This window comes from Hermetia illucens, chromosome 3 (assembly GCF_905115235.1).
Source record: "Hermetia illucens chromosome 3, iHerIll2.2.curated.20191125, whole genome shotgun sequence".
Lineage (NCBI taxonomy): Eukaryota > Metazoa > Arthropoda > Insecta > Diptera > Stratiomyidae > Hermetia > Hermetia illucens.
In genome coordinates this window covers 69,771,834-69,790,417 of record NC_051851.1, presented here as the reverse complement: position 1 = coordinate 69,790,417, position 18,584 = coordinate 69,771,834, and the positions used below count along the sequence as shown (strand labels likewise).

At 40.0% G+C, this 18,584-nt stretch overlaps 1 protein-coding gene across 3 annotated transcripts in view; it reads right to left on the bottom strand.

Annotated features, from left to right (window-relative positions):
- The window catches only part of LOC119652617 (probable maleylacetoacetate isomerase 2), a 47,381-nt gene extending 35,244 nt beyond the window's left edge, over positions 1 to 12,137 (bottom strand). For 2 of the 3 annotated variants that reach the window (XM_038056858.1, XM_038056857.1), the window contains exons 1-2: positions 11,695 to 12,119; positions 6,710 to 7,037 (exon numbers count right to left, since the gene is read on the bottom strand). In XM_038056858.1, coding sequence (XP_037912786.1) covers positions 6,710 to 7,037; positions 11,695 to 11,899 — 533 coding nt within the window. In that variant the 5' untranslated portion in view covers positions 11,900 to 12,119. Of the gene's footprint in view, positions 1 to 6,709; positions 7,038 to 11,694 lie in introns of all 3 variants that reach the window. The other variant, XM_038056859.1, reaches the window with a different exon arrangement.
- Positions 12,138 to 18,584: the final 6,447 nt, after the last annotated feature.

The window sequence follows — 18,584 nt, the reverse complement described above, 5'->3', positions numbered from 1 at the left end:
ATGAACTCAAAACATAAAATGAGATAGGAATAATCAGGTTTTTTTGTTTCCCTATGTAATGAACGATGAGTGCATGACAGTTCAGCATGCACATAGTTAAAAATTCAATTGCCCTCTATTTTTCAAAAAGCCATTTACTTAAATAATATGATTTTGAAAGCATTGTATTGATAATAGTCTTCACAGTAGGTGTTTAACATTTCCTAATAATTTCGGATTTTTCGGTTAAGTAGCTTCTGAGAATGCGGCCGTGAAATTATCACTTTCGATCCCCCGCACCCCACATCTTCCAACAAATGTCAAAACTAAGACCGGCTTCGAAAAGTTCTAACCGATGCCCTTCATTTGATACCCCACATGACTATATTTGGTGAAAAAATGTACACTCTCCTTTTGGGTGTATTGGATCAATTCTAAAAGTATTAATCGAGCCCTTTTATTTGATGCCCCACATGACCATATTTTGTGAAAAAAGATGTGGACCCCCCTTGCAGATGTATGTGGAGCTTCTCTCTCTTAAACTCAACAAAAAATCGTCCACTTACTGTACTCGTATGTAAAGGGATTCATAGACCACATATTCTCGTCAAATTTCGTGACAACAACCTCAGCCGTTTCCGAATAAATCGGATGTGACAGACAGATAAACAGACAGACAGTGAATTAAGGTTCCGTCTTCGCAGGTTTTGTTTTACACAAAAGCTTAAAAACGGTATTTTCAAATAAGGCAAATAAACGCCTTTTTGTCCGAGATATACATATATTTGATGATGAATTGCCTTGAGATCATGTATATAGACACTTTGCTGACAACGCCAGAAATGTTGATAAAACTCCTTCTCGTATTAATGTTTTTTATATTTCGGTATACATAGAACCGTCCGACATCAAAATTGCTCCAACTCCTTGATATGTTCTGGCTCCTCAGATCGTAACATACGGGGAATGTTTGTAGGTATTTTCAGCATATCTACCATAAAGTGTTTTCCACTTCCGTGCCTAACGCTTTAATTACCCCCGGCGACAATCAGATTTACTTTACATTCATTCGAAAAACAACCATTGGCGCTTACGATATCAACATTATGGGAAGAACAACCCGAGATATATAGTCTACCTTCATCCAGATCAAACAGAGAAATTTTGGACTGCAGCTTTTCGGATAAGCAGTCTGACTTCCATGAAGTCATCTCATTACTGAAATCATAAAATTGATACCAGCCTAACTGAAAATGTTTTGATATAATAATAACAATCGTTGGCGCAGCAATCCAATTGTATCAGAGCCTTGAAGTGTGTTAGAGCACTATATTCCAGACCGTCACGATACACTACAGGATTATCGTACCCTATAGGAGGCAATGGGGTCAGCATTGCGCTCGCCCGAGATTATTACTCTGATCTGACTCAGGTACTCATTCACAGCTGAGTCGACTGGTATCTGACGTCAAATAACGATACAAATTCCACTGCCACCAGTGAGATTTGAACTGCAACCTTCCGTACGACAGCCTTGTGCTCTAACCACTCACCTATCCAAAATGAATATTCTGCCAATTGAAACCAAATTGGAAGTACATTGTAAATTGTACTTTGGCCTAAAGAACATGACATACAACGGTATACTCAGCCTTTAACCAGCCACGATAGTCGATAACGCCAAGGACTGCATTGGTTCTAGTTATAAAGCTACTTGAAAACACCGGGTTGTATTCATGTGAAGATGTAGCGGTGCTGAAAGACACAATGTTCAATTTTAAGCAGTAGGTATGTGGTGTACTTTTGGTTCCTCCGAATTGAAGAGAGGAGGTGATTTTCCCTAGGCTCGGAATTTCTCTATAGCCCTGTTCCTATCGTCCAAATAGGGCCCTGTAATCGAAACAATATTGCAACAACAATACGAGAGAATACATCTAAATGTGCATACTTTTTCAAAATATAAGTTGGCAATTAATAAATTTTGAGAGGTGGTTAATGGGATTCATTTTTTAGAAATTAGTTAAAATAATAAAATAAATAAGTAAGAATACCCCAAGCTGGATGCTTCAAATATAAAGGTTTTGTATTCAGCTTGTGTGAAAAACTTCCTATGCACATTGTCCTATTCGTACATAGCCAAAAATTCAAGATATTCCTTGATATGTTTGTATTTCCAAACTCCAACTCCGCCATTCATATAACATCACTTTATATGATGATTTGATGATGACATCATACACGGCTTAAAGTGCGACAAATTCAGGTGAAATACACACAATTCTGACCTTCTATAACTTTGTTATGCACTATTATGAATTTTTGTTTTTCAGATTTCTCATTTGGATAGATTCTGAGAACAAAACTCGTTCCACTTTCTGGGAAACACATTCTGAACACCCACTCCCCTATTGTTCACTTGGTATCAAAAATAGAGTCAGCTTCGATATATCTAGTATAGTACTAATCAAGCCCTTCCATTTGATACCCCACATGAACATATTCTAAGAAAAAAATTTTTTCGCTCCCTTCTTTTCGCATGTATGCCTTGAAACGAAAAGGATACCACGCATTGGGTGTAAAGGAATTCACAGACCACGTGTTCTCCCTAAACTTCGTGACAATTAGTTCTGCCGTTTCCGAGTAAAGTCGATGTAACAAACTGACAGACGCGCAGCCAGACATTGAATCGATTCCAATAGGGTTTTGTTTCACACTAAACCTTAAAAAGTTCCAAATTTTACTCGCCATGTGGGAATTGTTATGCTCTCCGAAAAGAAGTGTGAAAAGATGTAGGAATTGCCAGACCATAAAAACGATTTTAAGTGCAATATGTAATGTCTGCGGCTTCGCGTATCCACATCATTACATTCGTTTTGACCTGTAACGACGAGAGATTCATTTCTTCCTACTTAACTTCTTTCAACACCTTCACTACCCTCCTTCCATTCCACCATTCACTTATGTATTTTAAAATATCAATTCAGAAATGATCATTTATCATAATTTTATTTGCAAAACCTCTATCTTTAACTTTCCCTCAAAACTGTAAAATTATTTTAAATATTTCCGGATTTTAATATAGCAATTTTCTTATATTCTGGAAACGATCATCAACCTTTTTGTTGTTACTTTCACGTGGGCCTGGAGTCGTTCGAGGAGGATACAACTTACAGGCGAATTCGAGGCAGCTTTTGTTATTGTCCCACATGAGGAATTTTGGGTTTAAGGTCTGGATCGAAAAATTAGAGGGTCATTCGGCTGCTGAGGAAGGAAGGATGAGTCAGATTACTTGAGGATTTTGTTGAAGCTGCTGCTGTAGTAATACTATATATTTGCGAGTTCAAAAGAGAGTGGTGAAGGAAGTTATCTTAAAGTAGTGGAGTAGTTGTTTGATTACTGATGTGAGCTTTTGAATAATTGTGACTTTTGAGGACCCACAAACGTGACTCAATCTTGCGATTCCATCGCGGTGGACGCAAACAGCAGCTTTTTGAATTTCCCTGGGTTCATTTCTAGTGCTCGCGCGTGAACTTTGCTATTGGCAAATTTCTACAAACGGTGAAGAGTTGACTATTCAGGTTGCGGTGTACAACTATGAAACGTAGATTTGAAAAAAGAGATTACCCATCAATGCAGGTTGATGGTATAAAATTTGATATTCATGCCATTTTGTTACGTCATTAGTAAGGGGTCCTGGTCGACACTATCTCATACAAAGAATTTGGTCGCCGCACAGGCCTGCCACTGTGATCGGAAAGCGGAAGTAGCAATGGATATGTCACACATTAAGGAGGAGCGCACTACGCGGGATCTGAAAGGCATTTCTGGTAACCGCGAACGAATCATTATTCATCATCATTATCATCATCAACGGCGCAACAACCGGTATCCGGTCTAGGCCTGCCTAAATAAGGAACTCCAGACATTCCGGTTTTGCGCCGAGCTCCACCAATTCGATACCATTATTGGTGATGAAAACTGGACACTTTTTCCTGCCTTGGCGAATAGCAGCCAGTTGATGAACTTACTAGTACCCTGAATTTAATGGTATATTTTTGCTTGAACATTCATATTGAAATCAAAGAAAATGTAACTGATTTTTTTTTTAATGGAAGCTTGTGAGACTACACTTCTGACTTAGCTTATGAAACTGCACTTCAGATTTTCAAAAACAAAGAAAGAAACAACTAATTTAGAAATCAGAGTTTCCCGAATATTTATTGTACGGCATTTGCGTTGGGATTTTGGGAACCCTTTTACGTTTTAAAGTAGCTAAAAATAGTTAAGGAACCCTAAGTCCACATCAACTTGATGTCGGGCGGAGAAGAATTTACTCCCACTTTTTTCAGTTCACGGACTACTCTGTTGAAGCCACTCAACGTCTAAATATTAAAAATTAAAAGGCGACGAAGACGACTTACGGTTTCGTACCAGGGTAGAGGAAACTCATAACACGTTGTCTTACCTCTGCCCTGGAAGCAGGGTGACCGAAGCGGTTCGCAGGAGTTTTTATAATTCGCAAAACACAACGTGGGTGCGTAAATCCCATCGCTCTTCGGACCAAAGCTTGACCGGAGCTAGCAATGTCTGTTTAGGCATTGAGGAGTCCTAAGTCCGTCCCCACTTTATGTCGGACCATGTTTTGTTATTTTTTTTATTACTGTTACATATCGTGATGCCCTGAGGTGGCTGGGAGGAACATGGGCAGCAACTCTGTCGCTGGGAGAACGGGATAGAATTCTGAATGTACGTCTCTTGGGAGAATTTCCGGGACATATACTTTCAGCCTGGTTATTTGCGGTTAGTTTGAGGTTGTGGTTACTTTCAAGCGGACAAGGGACCTTCGGGCCCCAAACGTGGAGTTGCGTTTCAACTCGGATGCCGTACTCCTTAGTTCACTAGATTTTTGGGTATGTAACCATGCCCTCAGTATAAATTGGTGCCGTTGTTACTTGTTGGGCTCTGATTATGGTCACAAAATCATTCCGTGTTTTAATGTCCGTGTCGTTTTAATTCCGTATTTACCGGTCCGAATGACTTCGATAAAATCATAAGAATTAAAGCCAAGGCTTTACTTGTTTTTCTTCAAGAAACTTAAAGTTTATAGACTAAGTATAGCAGATTAATGGTCAGTTAAGATTTTATGGTTAAAAATCGTATTCTACTTTTCAAATGCGTCTTAAAACTGCATGTTAAAAATCGGCTGGCACATAGCCCCAAATCTACGCAACGAAATTCTTTTAAATTTTCACGACTTATTCAGAACAATTGCAGTTTAATCTAATCACCAAAATTTACGAAAAAAAAGCTTAAGAAGGCACCAAAAATTTTGCGGACTGCGTTAAAATGCCGTTTACATTTTTCTTTAGGATGATCACAGTGCGCTTTACCGTGTGGAGATGGGTGTATAAGTTGCTCTTTATTTCAATAATGAACTTTGTTATCGGCCTGGAAACGTATTTATTTGTTTTTTTCTTCATCCAGTCTTTCATAAAAAAAATCTAAAAAAAAGCGAAAAAACGGGATGGCTCCTTTAAGAAGATCATGGGGTTAAGTCCAAACGACGGGTACTCACGTTAAGCCATCAGGACCTAACAGTCGTATGACTATAATTCAATTTATTTGGTTTTTCTTTTCTCATTTTGCTACTTTAGTGTTTCTTCAAAATGTATATTTGATTTTGATTTTGCTTATTTTATCCTTGGTTTTTTTTATTTTTTGGTTGAATTATAGATACGAAATCAATCTAAAGCTTTTGATTTGAGGACTCCCTCTTTCCTTCCTCTTCTTTAACCCCGCAAGTCTCACACTCTCTCATCTCTCATCTCCAATAAAATGGCTTAAGGATCCCAAGGTATAGCGGGAACCTCAAAGGCCGCTCCCACAAATATCTGAAGCAGGAGAAGCATTAATTGAGGACGTACGAGTTTTACGTCTCTACGCACGTGGTCGAGCCGTTATTTTTTTTATTTTATTTCCTGCTGTCTTTACTTTTGATAGGTATGCGTGATGTCACATGTTTGTTAGGTTTCCCATGTAGACCCACGCACCGTTTTAAAGAGACGTAAACTTTTGTAAAATGAGATGTGAGGGACCATAGTGTTCAAAGGAATCCCCCGCCCCCAACTCCGAACATGGTTAGCAAAGAGGCGAGTAAGCGATCGTTTCTGGTCGCACAGGTTGGTCTTTGGACCATTGCCCACTTCATCGTAGTCATTGCAAATATTAGTTGAATTCGAAATAGAGATGCTTCAGAAGAATTCTACATCAGAGGCATGGTTTTCGAGTTATTTGCGAAATATCGTGTAAAAAATGCTTTTTCCCGATGAAAAAACATGTTTGAACATGAATAACTTGAAAATTACTACTTGTACGAAAAATTTTCGCTAAACATGTTTTGCTTAGGGTCGAAAAAAAAACCAAACCAAAAACCAAAACAAATATCGGAGCCCTGTTATGGTGATGAATATACAATACGCAGCAAATAGCTTAATTCGGTGTTCTGTTCTGTCCGGATATAACTCTATTGAACATCACAAGAAAGGTTCCCACTAATATTTTTCATGGCAAGTATTAATTTTCATGTTGATTAGAAAAGACATTCACTACTTTTGGACAAGGCCTCATCAAAATATAACCAGCCATTTCTTAAAAACTATTTCCTAAAATAATGCTTTCGAATCGCTGAATTTGAGATATATAAGTTTGGTTATATGGTTCATAAGCTTACCGTCTTGCGTTGCATGCTTGTGGAATCAGGCAACAGTCTGCCATTGAAATCTCATCACCAACGCAGTACTTTCCAGAGGAGGTTGACAAAATTTTTTCTAAAGCTCGGAATCCACGGTGGATCCAATGTTGACCCCATTCCTTTTTCCTCTCCCCAACGTAACTCAAAAGGCCTATATTCTGCAGAGGTTGAATTCCGGATGCAATTATTTCGCACAGCTCACGGACTTTTGCACGTTGATAAACATCTTGCGGTAATAGCGGACGTTCGGGGCGTGTTTCTTCTAAATAGTGCATTATCGCTAAAGACTCTATAAGTGTATGACCATCTGAAATCATTAATTTAGAAAATTATTTGAAGTACATTATACAAAAATATACAGAAAACTAGATGCACTAAAAATACATAAAAAGTCGAAAATCGGAGGCTGGGCGCTCAGGCATGAGGGGCTTTCTATGTTTGGATGCAGAACTGTCCCATTTGTATGTAGCTAGTAGCGTACACGCATTTAGTATGTCAGACTAGTCATTTTAGTGTGTTATAGATATTCAATGTTTTCGTTTGCAGTAAATTTATACAAAAGAGAAAATTTTTACTTGCTGTAATCTGGTCAGTAATAGTAGGATTTCCACAAAACTTAGTAGTAATATGCTCTATATTATAGCCTAAAGTAGCGTAATTGATTCTAGGATGAAGGGGGTTTTCATTCAATGTTCCAGAAACATAGTAATATAATGTTTTTAACTATATTCGAGAAGATATCGATTTGAAGAGTATTTTCAGGCCGGGACATTTTTCAGTTCAGAAGTTTCTAAGAATGGGTCCATCAAAGAAATGACAACTGGATCACTTGGCGACCATTGCATCTAATACTACAAGTAGGCTGAATCAGGGGAGCTCTTAGAAAGCTAATAAATACGGAAGTGCCCCGTGGGAAAACAAGCGGGAGAACAGCGTTCGAATACGAACGAATCATTTGCAATGACAAAAATGTGACTGCGATAATGAGAAGACCAACTTGGGTGGTCGACATGATCAGAAAGGAAGAGCTATCCAAAAACCTAAAAGGAAACGAAAGTTAGCGAATTTGATCGTGTAGATCCGTTAACTTTATTGGAGAAGGTACCGGAATGGGATGTATTTTGACGCTTAGATTTTGTATAGGTGCACCATTGTGAATTTTTTCAGATTTTTCGAATGAATAGGCTCTGAGAATGAATCCTTTTACACTTTTCCGGGCACACATTTTGAGCCCTAACTCCCTTACGTTTCACCCGATTTTAGAAATATTTTCGATAAGTACTAGTTAAACCGTTTCATTTGATACCCCACATGACCATATTATGTGTTTTTCACATCTCCCTTTCGAAAGCATGTGAAGCCCGCCTTAAACACAACAGAAAATGTTGCCACATGTTTACGTAAAGGAATTCACAGATCGCATATTCTAACCAAATTTCGTGACAATAGTTCGAGCCGTTTCGGAATAACTCGGGTATGACAGGTAGCCAGGCAGACCGACAGACGAACATTGAATCGATACTAATAAGGCTTTGTTTCACATAAAACTTTAATAGTGGCTCGATTGCGCACGTTGAGCGGTAAAACTCCGGACAGTGCCGCCATCGAGAGGGAATACCCACGACGGTTCACATCCTCAATCGATGCTTTTTCTGCCTCAGATGTGCTATAAGGCGCGGCCTTTAATCTTCCCTTTCAGCCCTGGTATCCTCAGGCCATTCTATTGGAATATGCCGCTTATTAAGTGTGAGAGTTGAGGGTTCAAGAGGAGGAGAGGAAGTCTTCAAATTAATTAAAGTTAAATCGTCTTCATTTCCTATATTTCCTATAATTTAGTTCGAATAAAAAAAAAAGCAAAAAACATCATGTAGCGGATAAAAATATAAAAGAAGAGAAATAAAAACTAAAAATGAATAAGAGCGGAAGAAAAGAACATCGGCGGAACTCACTAAGACAAGACATTACTAGGCTGATTCAAATCAGCACTGACAATGCCAGGAGATGGGTGAAAAATAAAGTACAGAAGGCTTACCCGACAGTACAGTTTTCGGTAACAGATACAAAAGAGTATCGGGGTGGATTTTGGGGATTACCCACCCAGCATGCTGATCATGCTAAGTGGATTGCCGAGAAGATGCCCACCCATGCCGGGTATGAATTTTGCGGACGTTAAACAGCTTGAAGAACTGGTTTGAATAGGGTGCAGAAATTCTGATATAAAAAGTTCACCAGAATACCCGGTTAGTTGGCACACAGCATAAACTAGATCATTAGTCGGCCAAAGGAATTTCCACCTTTCCTTACTGCAGGAGTTACTTATCTTGTCTCTAAAGGACACACGGTGTAAAGCCCCGCAAACAGAAGCCCGATTACGAGCAGCAGAAGGACCGTCAGTCGGTCAAAGGGTTGCGCAGAGCAATTCATTACCAACTCGATAGTTGTGAGACAAACAACTAAAGGCCAAAGAAATCTCTTTAGTTGCTGTATCGATTACACCAAAGTTTTTCGTCCTGTACACCTGGCTTATCAATATCCTGTATCACACCGATCAATAACTAATAAAGTTGTTGGCGGCAGCCGTGGAAGGGTGGCATACCACCTTACCAGTGCATTCTTCTGGGGATACAACTACCTCAGAGCCTATCTTAGATGACATCAAGCTGTATGCTGGTACCGAAATCTGCTGTGAATGGTGGACATGTTCAGCCATTCCGATGGAATTTGGATTAGGTAAGTGTTGAATCCGAGCTATAGCCGAAAAAGACTTCTACAAACACCTAGGAATTTGGCAAGGAACCCATTCGCGAGTTGGTGATCTGAAGGATGCTCTACTGTCCGAATACCTGCGACGTGTAAAGCTGGCACTGAAATCGTATCTCTCGGGGAAGAATAAAATAAGTGCATTGAATATATTCGCTACCGCTTCACTGGCTTATGCATTCGGAATATTGTCGTGTGGAAGACTGACCTGGAAAACGCCCAATGGCGGATACCGACTATTATGTTCAAATTTCAAATGCATCACCCAGACTCTACCATGGAGCGAATGAACCTGCCTCGTGACATCGGAATTGATATGATAACCAGACTTGTTACCTTAAAGCTCTTTAACTTCCATCTTGTGGGGTATAGGAGATAATCTTCCTCTTAATTCCCAGAACTTTTCTCAAAAAAAAAAATTGTTAAATGATATTGACGAACGTATGAATCAAGACCGTCACTTGCAAGTACGATAACCTGAATACGATAAAACAAACGCCTTTCATTTCTATCCTGCTCAGCAGCTAAAAATGATCTGCCGTTCTTAGTTCAGCTGATCAAGGTCCAACCTTATTAGTCGTTCCGGATTCCGCTAAATCTTGCTTTTGCTAACCCCGAACTTCAAATTCCAGATGGGCGACAGCAAAAGCAAAAATTATATAAAACTTTCACTTAGCTAAATGTATTTACATTCGCTCCAACTAGAGGCACACATTCAGTATTACTCGTAGCAACAACATTCCCCTTGTCCGATCAACCTTCAGTTTGTAATGTGTATTAGCGAATTATTATTATGTTAAAAATTTAATTTTTTGCAAATGGAGATGGATTTTAGGGTTAAGGGGATAGGTATGAAGTATTAGGTTTTTCCCAATTAAAAAAATTCATTACTTTAAGGGGGTCACCCCGTGTGAAGGTCGTTTTTTTGGCTTTTTTTCGAAATCCTTTATGAGGAACTGGATGAAGGTACACATACGAATTTTTCACCATAGATTTAATAATATCTTCAGCGTGCATAGTAACTTTTCCAGCCCGATCGCATAGTTCGTTATTCAAAAAAGTTCGTTATAGAAGAAAGTAGAAGGCATTTTAACCTACAGACTTAACTACAGTCCGCAAACTAGGATTATTAAAAAATATTAAAAACTAAATTTTTGGTTCCGTGTTAAACTTTTTTTTTTAAGTTTGGTGTTTTTTTACGGCTTCCTCGATGAATAAAAAAAAACTACTGAATGAATCGCAATAATCCTAGTTGGCGGACCGTAGGAATATGTTCTGAATAAGTAGTGAAAATTTCAAAGAATTTCGTTTGGGCTACGGTGGCAGTCGATTTTCAACATTCGGTTTCGAGAAAAACGCATTTAAAAAGTAGAATGCGATTTTTAGCCATAAAGCCTTAACTGACCATTAATCTGCTATACCTAGTCCATAAACCTTAGGTTTCTTCAAGAAACACATGTACGGCCTTGGCTTCAATTCTTGTCCTTTCAGCGAAGTCATTCGAACGTCATTCGGACCGATAAATACGAGCTTTATTACGACGATCGACATAAATCTAGCATGACTTATCACGTGTTTAACACTATAATTTCCGAACGACTACGAATATCAAAAAATCACTTTGCCTATATATTCTACACTTTATCTAGATACAATTGATGCCAAAAAAAATTTGATTCCTCGGATCCGACACACGGATTAACTCCCTTAAATATTAAATTTTTAAAATAAAGGAATGCCAGGATGGGAATTAGGAAATTGAAAGAAGTGACTCGGAAAAGCTACAGAGTGCTAAAGTGTGAGAAAAAGAAGAAATGTTGCATATCATTTAGTGGATTCTCCGCGAACATTACACATTGCTTGCTCTACTCGGAGAAAAAATAATAGAGTTGTCCGTATTCATAAAGGAGAAACCCACGCCGACTTCAATGCACTCAAGGAAGGTAAAGCCCCAAAGAGGAACGAAGGAAGCATAGACCAAGGCTGGTGGAAAGAAAAACGCAACGCGAATTATAAAATAGAAATTTTTTTTTTTTTTGTATTCTTAAGATAATATAAAATCCACATTCAAAATTTTATTTTTTTCCAACTAAAAAAATATTTAGACAAAAAATTTTAGGGGAAGCTTGGCACAGATATTCCAGTTGGGATTTCAGCACTTATATCACTAACGCTATCTATTTCAGAAATGATATTCTACTCACCAATATGCAGCGCCGGAACTAGTTCCATTGGGTTCACATCTCGATACTCAGTAGAATGCTGCTCTCCACCTGATTTGATGAGGTTGATGGGCTTTATGTCGTAAGGAATCTCCTTTAAATTGAGAGCCAAGCGTACCCTCCAGGAACACGAGCTCCGCCAGTAGGAGAACAGTAGGGGTTTTACCGAAGTAGATAGGGAAGACATTTGATAACTTGCTCAGTCCGATCTGATCTGTTTAAATTTAAACTAAGAAATTGTACATATGATTTGCAAATATTAATGCACTTGTAGATAAATAAACTTGCAGGAAGCACAAGGTCTAGGCACTATTCCAAAGCACTCGACTTGCACACCAGAAAATAGCCACCAGCTGTTTCCTACATACTAACGAGAAGTAGAAGCGGCCACTTGACGCTAGTTCGAGATAAGCGTTTCTGTTCGTAACACCATCAAACCAGCTAGTATAAGAGAAGCGCTTCTCTATTGAAATATTTCTATTTGTGTCTCCTCGTGGCTCTACAAAATTGTTGATGGAAAAATTATAATCAAGTTGAAGAGCATGTTCTCTAGAGAGTGAAGATAATTGACTATCTTTTGCAAAATTTTCTATAGATTGGAATATTTAATCTCGCGTTTCTGGCGCTACTGGTAGAACAGAAAGTAGATACTATTCTTCTTGCTGTGAAAACGCGTTGTCATGCATGTCATAACTAATATTGCAATCTTCACCATTTTTTAGTGTTCGCCATTCTAATCAGTAGCTCTAGTTATCTACTCACATATGTTATGAATATTATCATGAGTTCAAATGTTTAAAGTTATTTTCTAATTTTCATTTCTTTTGATTGCTAAATCATTTAAAGCTCCAAGGAAAATAATCTAACAATTTATGAATAATTTTCTTCTATTTCAACTGTGAAATCCTACCTAATTTTTAAGGTTTTATGCAAAACAAAACATTATTAATTTCGATTCAATATCGGTCTGTCTATCCGTCCGTTTGTCTGGATCACCTAATTTACTCCCTTGTCGTGAAATTGGGAGAAAACGAAAGTCTGTGAGTGATGATATGGACTGCAATCCTTTTTAAGGTTTTGTGTAAAACAAAACCTTATTAAAATCAATTCAATGTCTATCTGTCTGTTTGTCTGTCACACGCACTTTTCTCTAAAACGGCTAAACCGATCCAAACGAAATTTGGTAGTCAAATGGAAACTATGAAATGCCACGCATACAGCGTGAGGGCATAAATTTAGGTTTAAAGGGGGGCTCCCCATACATGCAAAGGGGGATTCAAAAAATTTTTCCACCGGATATATTCGTGTAGGGTATCAAATGAAAGGTCTCGATTTATACTTTCGGAAACTGAGTTTTAGCGTGAATTGCAAAGTGCGTGAGTAAGGAGTCAAAATGTACGCACTTAAAGTCAAACAGGACTTATTTTCGGAAACTACCCAACCTAAAAATTCGAAAAAATCAGGGTGGTGCGCTTAGATGAAATCTAGTCCTCAAAATATGTCCCATTCCAATATTTACTCAAATAAACTTACTTATAGTATATTACTAACTTTTAGAAACTCACTGAAAACCTCCTTAAATTCATCCTAGGACTTCCGAATTTTGTGCCAGAGAGAGGACAATATTTCGTATATACGTGCTAAATTGCATGAAAATCTGGCTATTAACGCCAAAGTTATATCAGTTCAATTTCGCTCGAATTAACATTCCAAAGCCATGCAAATAAGATGCTATAAAAGTCGCATTTACGAAGAAGGTTTGTGTAGAATATTTATGTGAAATCTAATCTTCGAGAGATGTCCCATTCCGGTATCCGGTGAAAATCCAACTATTAGTGTCAAAGTTATAGCAGTTCAAACTTATCAATTTTGTGCGAATTAACAGCATTCTAAGCCATACAAATAAGATGACTTTCGAATGAAGTATTAAAATTCCATTCAAGAAGAATCTAATTCTCCCCAGCCTTTTTTAAAGTTTTGTGTGAAACAAAACCTTATTAAAATCGAGTCGATGTCTGTCTATCCGTCTGTCTTTCTGTCTTTTTTTTTTGAGGAGGTGGAAATCTTCAAACGACACTGGTCTGGACACACCAGCGTGTGGGATTTTTACCCACTAAAACCACCCGCGACTCCCTCCCTGCCCCGCGGAACCACCATAAGGTATTAAATCACGGGGCGGAGTCAGCTTACTCTAACTTAGTCACCTTTCTTCTATAAGCGGCGCATGTGACCTTGTTTTTCTCCTCTCCTCTGCTTTTCGCAGTTTATTATGGATAGATGCGATCATGCAGTTAACCGCATCCCAATTCTCTTGATGTGCTAGCATTTTCGGCACCAGATTTTCTGGTACCAGCACCTCTCCTAGAGTCTCCTCTACATTCCTTCTTTCTTCCACAGATTTCGGACAGTGGAAGAATACATGCTCTGGATCCTCTGGGACTCCATTGCAATTTGGACACTCGCATGAGGTTTCCAATTTAAACCTGTGTCCAAACTGGGGTTGCATAGAGCATGATCGAGGTCACCATCCTGGCTATAAGTAACCTAGAGGCATGCCGTGGCCCTCCCACGTTCGCTTTGAGACAACAACCAGCGCTATTTCGTTAGCGTAACCCACAACTGCGGCCCCCGGAAGAAAGAGAATAAGTACATCGTTGTACATGATGTTCCACAGTAGTGGGCCCAATACGGAGCCCTGTGTGCTACTCGCGGAAACAACGTACTCCTGGGGTCCATCATCGGTGTCATACCAGAGCCTCCTTTCAGTTAAATAACTATCGCCGATAGCAGCGAGATAGGCGGGAATACCAACCTTCGCTATATATTTTCGTATTAGATTCCAGTTGGCCGAATACTACCACACAATATTTGCTGGTACTACCCTTTCCGTGAATTGCATCTTCGGCCAAGCCAGTAACCAATTTGATGGCATCAATGGTTGATCTGGCTTTAGGGAACCCATACTGCCGATCTGAAAGGCCGCCTTGGCTCTCAACAATCGGGAGTAATCTATTATACAGGGGGCGGCAGCATAACTTCCTTTTTTAAAATGCGCACCATTCAGTTAGTTGATGTCATAGCGGAGCGCTAGTGGTCTCGTTCAAGAGGGGATACTGTAAAGTTTTGTCCCGACACGGTTCAGTCGCCATCATTCGTTGGAATAGTGAGTTGCGTGCCTTTGCCGTTGAGGTTTACTTTTCAAGCGGATGTTCGGTTATTGCAACACAGCGTGCATTTCAGAATCGCTTTAATTTAGTCCCGTTGGCTCCCGTCCCAGACCGCAAATCAATTGTTACATGGGTCACTACATTCAGACAAACTGCAAGTGCGACAAAAGGAAGAACTGGAGTCCCGCGGCCCGTTAGATCACCTGAGAACATTGAAGCAGTGAGAGCGTCAATGTTGCGATCGCCACGGCGTTCTGCGCGCAAACACGCATCTGCCCTTGGTCTATCAGATCGTTCTGTGAGAAGAATTCTTCGTGATGATCTTCATTTTCATTCCTATAAGATGGCGATAGTGCAGGAACTTTCAGAACGTGACTTCAATTCACGGATGAACGCGTGTGAGCTTCTTCTTGATGTCGTTCCCGATGGTGCTATTGTTTTTTTAGCGATGAAGCCCATTCTCATTTGTGTGGGTCGGTTAACAAACAAAACATGCGCTACTGGGATGACACCAACCCTCGAGAATTGCATCAAAAGCCTTTGCATTCACCCAAAGTCACAGTGTGGTGTACAATTTCCTCAGCTGGAATTATTGGTCCCTGGTTTTTTGAGGAAAATGAGGTTATAGTGACAGTGAATTCGGACCAGTATGTAAACATGCTACAGAATTTTTTTTTCCCACGGCTAGAAAATTTGGATTTGGGGGAAACTTGGTTCCAACAAGACGGTGCAACAGCACACACTTCAAGAGCATCGATGGCTGTTTTGAGGGAACACCTTCCAGAGCGCCTTATCTCAATTAGAGGCGATTTGGAATGGCCGGCACGCTCTCCCGATCTGTCCCCTTGTGATTTTTTTTAAATCTCGTGTTTATGTGAACCGTCCAAGAACCCTACAAGATTTGAAGACCAACATCCAAGAAGAAATTGCCAACATAACATCTGCTATGCTAACAAGAGTCATGACAAACGCCAGAAATCGGTTTACGCAATGTATGGAGAATGGGGGACGTCACCTAACAGATTTGATCTTCAAAACAATGTAAATAAAAATTTTAGACATGTACCTACATTATAAAAAATAAATAAATATTTTCCGATGCATCCAATAGTTTGTATTAAGTTTTGAAAAAAGGAAGTTATGCTGCCGCCCCCTGTAGATTACCCGCTCTAACATTTTCTGCATCGTGTCCAAAAGATATATGAGTCGGTATGACGTTGGTTCACCTGGAGGTTTACCTGGCTTAGGCAGAAGTACCAACTTCTGTCGCTTCCATGCCGCTGGAAATATTCCTTCGGACATGCACGCTTCGAACAACTCAGCGAACATGTCCGGCCTGGATTTCACGGCAAGCTTAATTAGCATTATTATTCGGTACTCCGTCCAGGCCCGGCGTTTTATTGTCTCCTATTCTACCGCAGATATCCAACAGTTCGTCTCTGGTGATTGGAATGTGTCGGTGCTCTCCTCTTGCTGGGGGAATAACCCCTGGATGATTTAACAAGAGGGTGGGACACGTGATCTGCGGAGATGAACGGCCTCTGAATCGTCCCATCACGATTCTGTAGGCACCCCCACGGGTTCGCTTCTGAGCAGAGCTCCTTAAAGCACTCCCTCTTGCTTCGCTGAATCGGCCTACAACCGATCCTGACTCTCCTTTCTGAAAGGTGTTCACAGCACCTTCGTTAGCCAAAACTATGTCCATCTGCGCGAAAGCTTCTAATAAACTGCGCCCCCTAGCATTTGATTCCCTACTACCCCACTCTAGGGCCGTCAAGCATTAAAATCACTAGCAATCATCTTTGGACTTCGTCCCCTCGCGTCGAGAACAAGATTATCAAGCATTTGCTCGAATTCAGACAGTATCAAACTTGGTGGGGCGTAGCAGATGTATACACATACACCACTTATTTTCGTCCACACAAAGTCACTAGCTGCCTGACTTGCAGTACATTGTATGGCCTGTCAATCCCATATCGCCGCTCCACCAGTCGAATCTGTGACCCATGTGCCACCGTGACGGTGTCTATACGGTTCGCTTATGATGGCGATTTCCATCTCAGATTCGGACGTCGCCTGCTCAAGTAAATCCCGAGCGACCCTGCAATGATTAAGGTTTATTTGAATAAACTTCATTTTCTCATTACACGGCCATTGCCACCATTGCCCTCAACTTTGCAGATATTGCGGAGGTTTAGGTTTTTGTATGTGTCCACAAGCTCTACTGGATGTAGAGCCGATCTTGCCATCTTTCTTATTTTTTCCATTCGACAAGGGCCGGATGTGGCGCCTTGAGAAAGACGGGTCATATAGCATCGAACTTAATTGGGGAGATTGGTTGCGGAGAGGGGTTGCCGTTGAATCCATTTCCATGGTTTCAGAGAGCAGGACTTGGCCCATCCGCGGGAGAGAAAAGTGAACTGAAGGAGGCATATCATGATCAAAGGACACATGGTTGTTGTTCTTGCATATGGCGGGAAATAGAAAAGTCTGAAGCGTAGCCGCGGACTGGACTGACCTTTTTAAGGTTTTGTTTTGCAAATTTATTAAATTCAATTTCTGTTTGTCTGTCACACGAACTTTCCTCAGAAAAGGCTATACGGATTGGCGCGAAATTTCGTGGGAGGTGTCGAAAGTGAGGATTTCTTGAATGGATCCATTCTCAGAAACTACCCAATCGAAAAACTGAAAAAAATCATGAAGATGCCTTTATATGGTGTCCAGGTCTTGCTCCCCATATCAACATCTGCTCAAAGTAAGTTAATAGTATTATATTACTACACTTTTGGGAAAATTGAGCAAAAACCCCCTTTAAGTTTATCTTAGAGTTATAAGTAATAAGTAGTAATATAGATTATAGTGTAAAGCAGGTTATCCCCAAGTTTGATCAAAATCATACTATTACTAAAAAAATTACATTAGCTCATTTACATTTTGTTTCACACAAAATCTTAAAAACACCCATTTCTAGAAGAACCCCACAATGTGCGAAAAAAAGCGACGTGGCAGCTGTCAAAAGGTGACCAAAGAAAAAAATTGCTTGAACACGGGAACACCACCACTTGAACGGGAAAACAACTATTGATCGACGCGGTGCACTGCTTTCGAAAAAATTGCGAAGTGAGAAAACTCAACGGCCGGAAGTTGACAAATGCGTGTGATGGTTTGATTTAAAACACGTCCGAACTCAAGCACAGCTACTTCGGGTCCACAAAAGTTGGTATGCAAGCTAATCAGAGATAGAGTTATGGAATGCCAGTAAAAAATCAGACTTCCTGCGCCATCTCTTAATAAGATCAGACATTTTTCATCCCATCTTCGTAAGGCCGTAGTCGCTATGTTTGATAATAATCACTGATGAAAGTGCTCAAAGGACCATATTTCCAAACCTGCCTAGGTAAATAAACTTGTGCCGATGGAGCACTTTGGTTGGGCTGCATTTGGGTACTGGCGGACCTGCACGGTCAATTTTCACGACTTTTCAGCTTTTTGGGTTAGCTTTCTCATAATTAAGTGTCCGGATAGCTCAGTGGTTAGAGCACTAGGCTGGCATACGGAAGGTCGCGGTTCAAATCTCACTGGTGGCAGTGGAATTTGTATCGTGATTTGACGTCGGATACCAGTCGACTCAGCTGTGAATGAGTACCTGAGTCAAATCAGGGTAATAATCTCGGGCGAGCGCAATGCTGACCACATTGCCTCCTA